The sequence below is a fragment of the Sinohyriopsis cumingii genome, chromosome 7 (genome assembly GCF_028554795.1).
Source record: "Sinohyriopsis cumingii isolate HCF-2022 chromosome 7, ASM2855479v2, whole genome shotgun sequence".
Classification (NCBI taxonomy): domain Eukaryota; kingdom Metazoa; phylum Mollusca; class Bivalvia; order Unionida; family Unionidae; genus Sinohyriopsis; species Sinohyriopsis cumingii.
Window position 1 is genome coordinate 53,462,160 of NC_142967.1, and position 12,212 is coordinate 53,474,371.

At 34.6% G+C, this 12,212-nt stretch overlaps 1 protein-coding gene across 2 annotated transcripts in view; it reads left to right on the forward strand.

The window, feature by feature from the left end:
* LOC149795263 (uncharacterized) overlaps positions 1-12,212 on the forward strand; it is an 87,985-nt gene that overhangs the window by 22,557 nt on the left and 53,216 nt on the right. For both annotated transcript variants that reach the window (XR_016422296.1, XM_089964995.1), the window contains exon 8: positions 5,935-6,028. Coding sequence is in view for 1 of the 2 variants with exons in the window: in XM_089964995.1 (XP_089821121.1) it covers positions 5,935-6,028 (94 nt within the window). In the remaining variant the exon portion in view is untranslated. The remainder of the gene's footprint in view (positions 1-5,934; positions 6,029-12,212) is intronic.

Sequence of the window (12,212 nt, forward strand, 5' to 3'; positions counted from 1 at the left end):
GAGCAACATGATGCTTGCCAGCTTGACATTTTTGAGGTAGAAGTAGGGGACATAACTTTGTCTGCTTGCAAAATGTAGCAGGAAATATTTTCTTGTGCAAAAACAATTTCTTTGCTCATAAAATTATGAAGTTTCACTAAATAGATCTTAAAATGCTGATTTTGTTTGCAATCAGTAAAGCTCTTGTATACAGACAATGTCATTTCATTGCATATAATGAAAATGTTTATTTTTCAGAATATAAGACTATGTTTTGTCTCGTTAAAAAAACAGATGGAGAAATTTGAGAAGTATTTCTAGTATTTCAGTAACAATTTATTTTACTGTCCAGAACATAATAGCAATTTTCCTTTTCTGTGTACAGTAAATGTAAATATTGTATCATTCTGTAGACTGGTCCTATGAATACTATTCAGCTGAAAGTAGTGGAAAGAGTAAGTTATGAAACTGAAACAGTCTGTGTGTTGCTGATTTCTGGCAAATTAACATTGTGATTCTGTTTTAATGATCTATATCAATCATACAATACAGTATGTTGTACTAGAAAGCAGCTTTTGAATTCATTGTAACTAACCTTTAAGTAACAATTGACAATTCTCTTTTTTTTGTTCCTAATGATTGTTAAATATTGAATTTGTTGTCTGTTTTAATGCTTAAAAGGCTGTGTGCTTAGAAAAAAATTCTAATTAAAAGAAACAACTAATACTTATGTGTTAACTCTAATGAAAACTTTATATTCATAATTAAATATATGACATTTCTGTGTCTCAGCTCTAAATATCAGTATCCCCTTCCTTGGGCTTCTACCCCCCTCCCCCCTTCAGTATATGCCCGTTACATGTGGCATGTACAAATGGTAAACATTCATGATTGGAGCTGAGGTAAATTTTCCTTTGGGCAGTTTAAATAGCGGTAATTAGAGGCAATGAGGTTTTGCATAAACCACCATTTCACATGTTACTTAACTGTCTTATGAAAGCTTGTGTGATGTATTTGAAGACTGCAGTGGGCAAGCCCATTGTGCTAATTTGCATAGGTAAAGATCACAAAGTGTAACATTTTATTATAGGAAAATCCAAGAGATGACAGATGCATGTACAAGAACAAAAGTTATTACATATCATTGCCTTGAATGAGAATGTTTATATGTATTAAAGATTGTTGACAAGTTTGGATCAGCACTAATGTTCTTTGAAGCTGGATTTTACTTTGTAAAATGCAAAGCGTGATTATTTCAGTTGTTGGGATAGTTTACAAGTGTGATTTATTTTTTAAGCTGATTCAGTTAACTATCAACAAAGCAAGCAGAGCCAAGCAAAAATAAAGTCCAGAAGTCCAGTTTTACTTATGCCAGAATGGGGTGGGGAGCATTTAACTTGTTGGACATACTGCAAACATCATATCAACATAAGTCATTGATGTGTGCACCATATCTGTCAAAATAAGAGCACCAAATGAATTGATTGTATTCGACATTCTGAATTGAACATTCGGTATTATTCTTAATTATCTTAATCTTGTTAAAATACCAACTGTTAATTGACCTATGCTTTGCAGGAGGATGATTTTAGCAACGAAATAGATGATAAGCACATGCTCGTGTTTGCACAGTTGTCTTGGTGATAAAGTTTTACCACCTGTGCTGGACAGAGGTGTATATTACTGCTGTATTACCTATAAGCCCCCAGTATACTTGAAAATATTATGTTCTACCCACCCCCATTCCCCAATGAAATGGTCAGTCCCAGATTTGATGTATATTCACTTTTCAAAAAAGACAAGCATATCTTGTGATAAGATACAGTTTTGACAATACTAACATTATTGTTATCCAGAACAACTTGGATCTGACAACCAGGATTCATTCAGAGAATCCTGCAGAAGTTTGAACACTAGTACCATTCAGTCTTGAGTAAGTGTAGTAATGAACACTAATGACGCTTGCATTACTTTCAGACCCCTACCTCCCACTGAACTCTCTTAGATTCATATTTCAAGTATTGCAATGGGAACATTGGGTGACAAATATTAAAATGGGAAAAAATTTGGGCATACAGAAATTGGTGTCAGGGCATGTGGAATTGGAGCAAGTAGTTAATGTTTGCATTTTCAAGTATGCACAGCATAAAGTTAAACTCCCCTTCATATTGACTACAAAATGGAAATGACTGACTTTGACAGTATATAATTTGAAATAAGGTATTGGTAAATGAAAAACTGGACAGATATGTAAAAGAACAATGTAGTACATATCAATGCTAAATAAGGTATTGATAAATAAAAAACTGGACAGATATGTACAAGAACAATACAGTACATATCAATGTTAAATAAGGTATCAATAAATACAAAACTGGACAGACATGTTAAAGAACAATGAAGTACACATCAATGCTAAATAAGCTATCGATAAATACAAAACTGGACAGATATGTAAAAGAATAATGAAGTACATATCAATGCTAAATAAGGTATTGATAAATGAGAAATTGAACAGATATTTAAAAGAACAATGCAGTACATATCAATGCTAAATAAGGTATTGATAAATGAAAAACTGGACAGATATGTAAAATAACAATGCAGTACATGTCAATGCTAAATAATGTATTGATAAATGAAGAACTGGACAGATATGTAAAAGAAAAATGCATTATATATCAATGCTAAATAAGGTATTGATAAATGAAGAACTGGACAGATATGTAAAAGAAAAATGCATTATATATCAATGCTAAATAAAAGTGCTGATGTATGTGTTGTGGCAGAATCACAGAGCATAAAACTTGCAGAACATAAAGCATTATAAACTGAACTTCCATGCAGTGTTTTTACTTTGCTGGTGGGCCAACTTGAACATGCATGGGCCAAATTTGAGCTTTGTCCTGGACATCAGGCAAGTGAATCTGTAATTCTCTGCATAAACACATTTCTAATTTTCCATATAAAGTTTATTTTCATTACTTGCTTATGCATTTACATCATTTCAACCGGATAAAATTAAAAGATACTTGTAGCAGTCTTGATGAATTAATATCATGCTGAGTTTTGCTTATAATTTTTAGCTTTAATTGTCATAGTTTGTTGCATTACAGATGCCATCTTGTAAATCTTATTGTCACTCCTCCAGCTAGATGAATGGTCATATCCACACAGGATTTTTACTAAAAGATTCCTTGTGATATCTAGTTGGCCGTAAATGAAATTGGTAACAGTCTGATATCTAATAATGAAATTGATCCAATTCCAACATCACTTCTTCTTGAGTGCTTAGATCCAGTATAATTGCCTTCACTAACTGATGTTATTAATATCTCTCTCATCCGGGGAATTCCCATCAGTTTTCACAACTGCCATTGTAAAGCCTCTGCTGAAGAAACCAAAACTCGACCATAATGATTTAAAGAACTACCGCCCAGTTTCTAATCTCCCATTAATATAAAACTTTTTAAAAAAAGATTTTTCTATCCCAGCTTGTATCACATCTGAATTCAAACAGTCTTTTTAGCAATGTATAATCTGCATATCGCCCTTGCGACAGTACTGAAACTACACTTCTAAAAGTAGTAAATGACATTCTCTCTGCTTTGATAGCGGAAAGATTACAGTCCTCACCTTCCTTGATTTGTCTGCAGCATTTGACACAATAGACCATGATATATGACTTCACCATCTCCAGCATGTATTTGGCATTCATGATACAGCTTTACTGTGGTTTAAGTCCTACTTGGTCAACAAGACACAAATTGTGTCTGCAAATGGAATACAGTCCAGCCCAGTTAATCTATGTTTTGGTGTTCCACAGGGGTCTGTTTCCTGGACCTGTTCTCTTCATTCTATACACTCAGGTGATCTCAAGCGTCATAGATCATCATCCAGTGTCTCATCAATTGTACACTGACGACACCCAAATATACAAATCTAGCCACCCAACTGAAGTTGATGCTGCCATCCAAGGTGCAGAGAGGTGAATTTCTGATGTGAAATCATGGATGACATGTAACAAGCTGCAGATGAATGATGATAAAACTGAGGCCATTCTGATCACAACACAAATGCTTTCTCATTTACATCCTTTACCGCAAACAATAAATATCAGCAACACCAACATTAAATTCACACAATCAGTACGAAACCTAGGTGTTTCTCTGGACAGTACTCTCACACTGCACCAACATGTCATGAACATATGCAAGGCTGCATATCTTGAGCTGAGACGCATCATCTCCATTTGCAAATATCTTTCAGTTGGTGCCGCTAAAACACTTGTGTGTTGATTAGTACTTTCAAGACTGGACTATTGTAACTCAGTTCTGTCTAGTTCATCTCAATATCTACTTTAGAAACTTCAAAAAGTTCAAAACACAGCTGCTTGGATCAAACTTAGGGTACCACGATCAGAGCACACCTCCCGAGTGCTCTGTACCCTACACTGGCTATCCATTCAATCCAGAATCAAACACAAAATTTGTTCTCTGTGCTACGTTTCACTGACGGACTCCAGTCCAACATACCTATCCAACCTTACCCATATGTACACACCAGCAAGATACTTGCACTCCTCTTCTGACAATCGTATACTCATTATTCCCACTACGAAAACGAAGTCATATGGACAACGTTTTTTTGCATACCAGGGCCCAGCAATGTGGAATTGGCCACTGAACTTAGACACGAAGACTGTGATCTCATTCAAGAGTGCTCTTAAAACTCACTTATTTCAACTGCAAGAATAAACTTAAAGACCTAATAATGTTTCCTACCTTAAATATTTTCAGCATGTTTTTTATGTTTTCTAATTTCATGGTGTTTGTTTTTTGTAATAATATCATTATATATGTTTTTAGTTTATAGGTGTTGTCTAATGTTGTAAAGTGCTTAGAGCTTCTTGAGATTAGGTGCTATACAAAGGCCTCCTCATTATTGTTATTATTATTATTATTATTATTATTAATATATCCACCACAATAGCCGACTTGAAACTTTTGTTAGCCACCACAGCAGCCATCTTGAAAATCTTGTTTCTATTGTCCATGATGAAAAGTCATTTCATTGTTGAATCTTCACCAGAAGACTTCTCATGGTGTCATAGTTGGCATTTGATGAAAATGGTATTTATCTGACAACCAATATGGACATAAGGCAGTATGATTAAAATCAGATCTCAGCTCTCCTATGTGAAAATCTGGCATCAGCTGCTTAAGGGTCATGTTCTGGTGTCCTTTGATTTAAGTCAATAGAAAAGCAGCTTTCAAATATTGAAAAGTGAATCAATTCATTTGATACACATTCATCCTCTTTATCCATACTGCTCAGTCTCCAAACACGAAGATATAAGACTTCATCTGATGGTTGATAAAATGAGCGATTATGATAATAACATAGGTTAGCTGAACATGACCCCTAAGCAGTCACTGTCAGATCTTCATGTCGGACAATCAGATTGGACATCATGGTAGCCATCTTGAAAATCTTATTATTGCTACTCCTCCTAAATTGGAAAAGTCATATTGAAGACTAATTGTGGTATCTACTGGTTCTGAATAAAAAAAAAGTGCTGATCGAATATTGCTGCCACAGTTGCTAACTTGAAAATTTTTTCACTCAAGATTATTAGAGATGGTTTCAACATGCAAAAGTAACATAGAAGAAAAGGTCTTATCTTGGGTTCTTTAAATTCATTTGTAACATTAGAATGCCAGTTCCTTAAAGGGACTTCTGTTCTGATGAGTTAAATCTTACACAGAAGTGTCCAACCCCTGTTTAGAAAGAAGTACATCTGTAGGAAATTAAGTTGAAATTTTGAACAGAGATTCAGTTGTAATCTTAAGAAATGCAAAGCAAATAATTCAGATATTAGGTTTTACATTTAGCAAAATTTTCTAAATTTTCGTATTTGGGTTACGTCTGATATGCCAATAATTTCTGTTTTAGAAAATGTTGACAGTAGTCTTGGAGTTACTTCCACTTCAGAGTCTGATAACAGTGCCAACAGGTCAAAAGAGCTATCCCGGCTTAGGCCATACAGGTATGTGTGATATTCAAACATCCACTTCTCAAACTGAGAAATTACTGTAGTATTTTTAGTAGTTGGTCTGAATGATTTTGGAAGTTTCAAATAAATAATCCCAAAGGAGAGTGTGAGATAGGGAGCTTCTTTCTATTTTAGATTGGGGCTCGTAGTATCTGCAACAATGTTGTGTTCAAGTTATCATTATGCAAATAGTAGAGACCTATCTGTATCATCTCTGAAGGGTGACAAGTATTACATCCCTTTCCTTAACCTATTAGGTCATTCCGGAAAGCTTCCACTCATTCATAACTACAACTTATTTTAATTAATAGGAAAAGGAACAGATAAACAAAATGTACACAGATTTGTTTCATTTTGAATTAAAATTGTTCTTCAAGTATAGCAGAAGTTCTGTATTTTGGCATGTAATATCTGTAGTTCTCTTATAAATTTAGATGTTTGTATGAAAAACAATCCATTGCAATGATTTGTTTCAGGTTAAGATTATGGCTAGCATTAAACGGTTTTCTATAACGGCTGTGGTTGAGAATGTACTCTATCACATCGGAAGCCACATGCTGTCATAATATAACAACATCCACATTGTATACATTTTCAGAGAATCGAGAAACCTAATTAAAGATTTTCATTTCAAAGCTGATACTTTTGTGACTATCCCCATCAAAGTCACATTTACTCCCCTACAACAAATGTAAATCCCTAGAATCTGTGTTAAGGCAGTAGTACTTACATCCCAGTTATTACTGTAATAAAGACAAGTGAATTATGAACAATCTGATTTCCCACAAAATTATTTGGTATGTTAATCTCACTAAATGCATAAAAACAGAGCTAGGAGAAAATGTGCAGCTTCTCATGCCCATTGCAGACCAAACATGTCTGATGTGTTTCTGAATATCCCCTTGAAACCAATGTATGCACCAAAACATGTAGATGAAGTATGGCTGCCTTTTTAATGGAAACTTTTACCCTATGGTACATCATATGAAACTGTTGAGTGTTACCATAGTACTGTTTGCATGTGATAAATTATCATTCTGTTAAGATAACTAGTTAATTATTTTTCACAGGTAAACAACATTTTTATGAAGGATTCTTCTTTGGATTTTGTGATTAAAGATCCAAAGTTTTAAAAAAATATTAGAAGATAGTGTGAATAAAAAGATTTTATGTTATTACCAAAATAGTCAAAGCTAATATTTTCATCAGTAATAATATGAAATAGGTGAAACCCAAGATGAGCACAGCTAACTGTCTTCTCATGACATCAGTGACTGGCAGTATGTGTTCTTACCTTGAGCAAAGGGAACTATGCCAAAATTGAAGGAATATAGGAAGATGTTTTTAAATTATTTTCCATTTTTGTATGTTAGAATGTAATTGTTTATTCCAAACTATTTGATCATTTAGTTGTTGTTGTTGTAGTTGTTGTAGGGTTTAACGCCATTTTTCAGCACAAGATAGGCTATACATGGTGGCCAGTATAAATGGTGGAGGAAGAACCCTGGAAAACTCAGGGAAGAACCACCGACCCACGAGAAGCTACTGGCAGGCTTTCCCACATACCCACGCTAGCCGAGCCTTGGACTCGAACCCACGCAAACAGAGGTGAGATGACAGTGATCCGGAACGGTGAGCGCTTTAGACCACTCGGCCACTCGGGGCCCCTTGATCCTTTAGTAACTATTTGCTTTGTATAGCTTTGCTAATGAATAGAGAATCCAAATCAGCCTAATTGATGCAAGATTTTCTTTATTAGTCCCGTGCTCACCTCTGTTTCAATTTTATGCCAAACATTTTGGTGATGAAAACTTTTATAAAGCTTACATTATAGAAAAGTCATTTATTAATAATGTATTAACATCTGATCTTGCTGTGTGAGTGACGCTCAGTATGATTTAGGTATAACCTATGAACATGCTCAACACGCTGTCATCTTTTTATTGAATTGTCATGAAATATTGTGACTCATGGCTCAGTGTGAAAGTCCAATAGTAATCGTCTTTTCTGCTCATCCCTTTGTCTATTTATCCATTCATCTACTTACACAGTCACGATCAATAGCAACACATGACTTTACGTCATGACACATTGTGATTAATGACATTATGGATATTTGACAAGTTTGAACATTAATACACTGTTGGACAAGATCATCGCTTTGTTCATTTATCCATTCATGTCACACAGTAACAAAATGTACCATATATACTTGCTTTTAAGCTAAGTCAAACTACAAAGAACAAAAATATCTATCTGCTTTAACATCATGTACCTACAGATATGGGTCCATGTTGCTTGTTCTACTAATTACTCCCAACAAATAGAACAGGCCCAGATCTGCCAGCGCGTAATGTGACAGCTGAACTGGATCTGCGTAGTTTGCAGTTGGACTCTACTTATAAGTATTTATATATGGTAGTAACACTGGGCACAACATCTTGGCACAATTTGATGAATGACACCATGGATACACGATGTATTTGATCACATGCATTGTTAGAAGAGACATTGCACAGAATATTCTAGGGACCATAGACATTATATTTTATGGTATGATGTCGAATGATAAAATATATGATGGATAGCTTCAGTTATTGTATACCTTAAGAAACGTGACTAATAGTTCTTATTTCCTTTCTGTGATATCACATGCACAAAATACCAGAAGATCATGGTGGTTGCTCTAGGGTCATTTGTTACTCATAGAGTGTAGATTTCATTTACCATATATACTCACTTGTATGTCAGATCCAACTTCAAACTGCACAGACCCAGATCTGCCATTGCATATTGCACCAGTAGATCTGGGTATATGCACTTTGTTAGGAGTAAAACAAACAATTTACAACCTGATCTGCTGGCACATTATGGTTTATTTTGTTTTGAGGTTGGATTTGACTTATGAGAAAGTAAAGTTGGTATTTTCATTGGAACTTGTTATTTAAAAAGCTTGCTACTGCGCTATTATTTTCAGAGCCATATATAACTGCTGCTATCAGGAATTAAGTTTAAATCATTGTAGGTACTATATTAAGTTCATGTTTAGGTTTTGTGAAGCATTGCAACATATAACTTATAACTGTTTCTGTATTTTTCAAAAGATTAACCAAGCTACGAGGAAGGCTGTAAGGATCTGTGTGTTTTTTATGATTATGAAAATGTGTATTGGGAATAGGGATTTGGTTTTAACTGAATGATTTTGTTTGCACTTAGTGAGAAATGCTATTTTCATCCTTGACAAGCAAATACTAAGAAAGTCAGTAGGGCCCTTTTGAGTTAGGTGTGATAGCCCAATGGAAATTACCTTTCCTGTTCATCCCTATGTCTTTTCATCCATTTATATTTCATGCAGTTAGCATCAGCAGCCATTGAACATTGTAAAATGGATGCAATTTAGTTAGGTGAATTGCAGTTTACATGAACATGTGACACTTAGAGATTTCATCATTCCAATTCCGTTATAGCTTTTTTCCCCATCAAGTTTGGATCTTCACAATTTCAGCAGTTTCTAACATCCAGCATAATTGAGGAAACATGAAATTTATTCTAAAGTAACTTCTTGTTAATATTTTATTTTTTTATTTTTTATATATATTATTTTTCATACAAAATGTCTTTGTGATCAAGCGGTTGCTTATGCATTTTCTAGAGTAGGTATCCAATGAACAAAAACAATTTGAAGATGAAAGGGACAATAAGCCAAAGCTTAAAATGTTTAATCAGTTAGGATAGAAGTCTAAAAAGAAATATTGACACTTCCTGGTTAAAAAGTAGGAAAGGCAACAATTTGTACCTCCCATAACATGCTGTCACTTGAAAATTTGAAAAAAATAATTTACATGAATCTTAGCCCCAGAAGTTTTCAGCAGCCCCCCCCCCCATCTTTCTTGTTCACTGCAATACATGCATGTAATCTGTAGTATATATATGAACATTAAACAGTCCTACTCAAAGGTCAGCTAAACCCATTCTTAGGGCGCGTAGCTAATATAAGGCAATTATAAGTTAAGGCTGTCAAATAAATAGCCACCTTTTAAAGTTTACTTTATTGGCTTACAATCGGTAGGGTGCTGTGTCATGTCACTTTCTGCTGCGGACAAGCCCATTTCGCTTATTTGCATTGGTAAAGTAAGCAAAAGTGGTACAACCCAATTTGTCTGAAGTACATCAAAAATACATGCTGCAGAACAGATATTACACATCACTGCATTGAATAATAATGTTGAAGCCAACTTTAGTCAAGTTTGTCATCAGCGGTAACACTTCATTGAAGTCGGATATTTACTCCATATATAAAATGCAAAACATGATTATTTCATTTGTTGTAATAGTGTTCAGGTGTGATTCAGTTTTGAAGAGTATGATTCTGAAAGCAATAAACTATCTGCATAAACCAGCAAAAGTAAATTTCAGAACTCCAGGTTGATGGAGGTTTACTTTGACAAGCACAGCAGCAAGGGGGAGCGTATAATTGCTTGCGCATACTGCAAACATTATATTGACAAGAATTATACAACATCTGTTGAAATAGGAGCACCACCTGTTTGTAGCATTTTTTACATGCTGAATTGAGCATTTTCTTTATTTTTATTCATTAAAATCTTAATTTTGTTAAAATATTAACTATTAATTGACCTATGCTTTTCAGGATGATTTTAGCCATAAAATAGATTGATTGAAAGACAGTAATAAGCACATGCTCATGTTTGCAAAGTTGATATGTGTTGAAAAAGCATTAACACCTGTACTGGTCAAATGCATTTATTGCTGCTGTATTACCTGTAAGGTCTTCATTAAAGTTTAAAATATGTTCTTCACCTACCCTCAGTGAAATAATCAATCCTTTCTAAATGTGATATATAATCATCTTGCTATAGAGATGAGCATATTTCATGGTCAAACTGTCTCGTATACAATGCTAAGATTATGATTGTTATGAACAGCTCTGTTATGACCCGGCTTCGATCAGAGAATCCAGCAGGGAAGTTTGGACAATAGTACCATCCAGTCTCTAGAGATGAACACTAATGATGCTTCATTACCCTCAAACCCCCTATTGAACTATTGAAAGCAGCAACAGTGGCATCAGATTAAGCATATATTTTGCCATCCAGTGGATTTAAAGACAGAAACTTTATATATGTGTTTATTTAATATTAGTGTGGTTGTGATTTATGTGAGTGGCACCTGTTTATGTGTTTGGCATTGATTTTTGACAATGCTAAGTCCACCAACTACACCTTTCCTTTGATAACTCGCGCATATCGTGGTCCAAAAACATTGACCGCACTATAAGTGAGGTGCGAGTTACTTAGGGACCTGTAAAAAAAGCCAAAACCAATAAAGGGATCAATGTAACAGCAAAAGGGGGGGGGGGTTGGTGGGTTGGCAGGTTACAGTGTTGAATACTCAATTTATAATCAAGCTGAGATTAACTGTGAATAAATATCTCTTCATAACGGAGTACTTTCTTTATTTTTTCCTCATAGAGCAACATTAATTTCAGGATAAATTACAGTATATTGAGGAGATCATCAAAAATATTATTCCACATGGTTTCCATTCACTCAACACATGTACCACTTCACACATTGTGTACTACATCAATGATAGATAGATAAATAAATATATAGATAGATAGATTTGATTGTCACAGTGGTAGAAGTAAAATGAAGAAAAAAATCACAAGGGTTAATCATTACCAACATGAATTTAATGGGTCTACAAATTTAAAACAACATAAATTTGAACACGATAATACTTGCAATTTGTGACAAGTATGGCAATATTACAAAATTTGGTCTTCTGTGCATTGTTCACAGATGATTATTTCTCTGAGCTGGTTTGGATAATTACCTGATTCGCTGAACATATCTCTCACGAGAACAAATTTTTTTTTTTTCCATGGAATCTCCAAAGCCATCCTTGGCTTGCCCTAAAATGAGATTCATTGTCCATAATTTTTGCCATTTTCTGTGCTTCGGCCTTGAGAATTGTTCCAGAGATGGGAACACCTTGTTCACATTGCTATGTGAACCATGTGTACACAGCGTCATCTAATTTGGTATCTTGCGCAGTCTATGCTCATTTTTGTTTGATCCCATCATCTGAATCAACATCATATAAGTAATCCCGAAGTTTCTGCTCATCATTAAGCCAACCTCGAAGTGTCGTC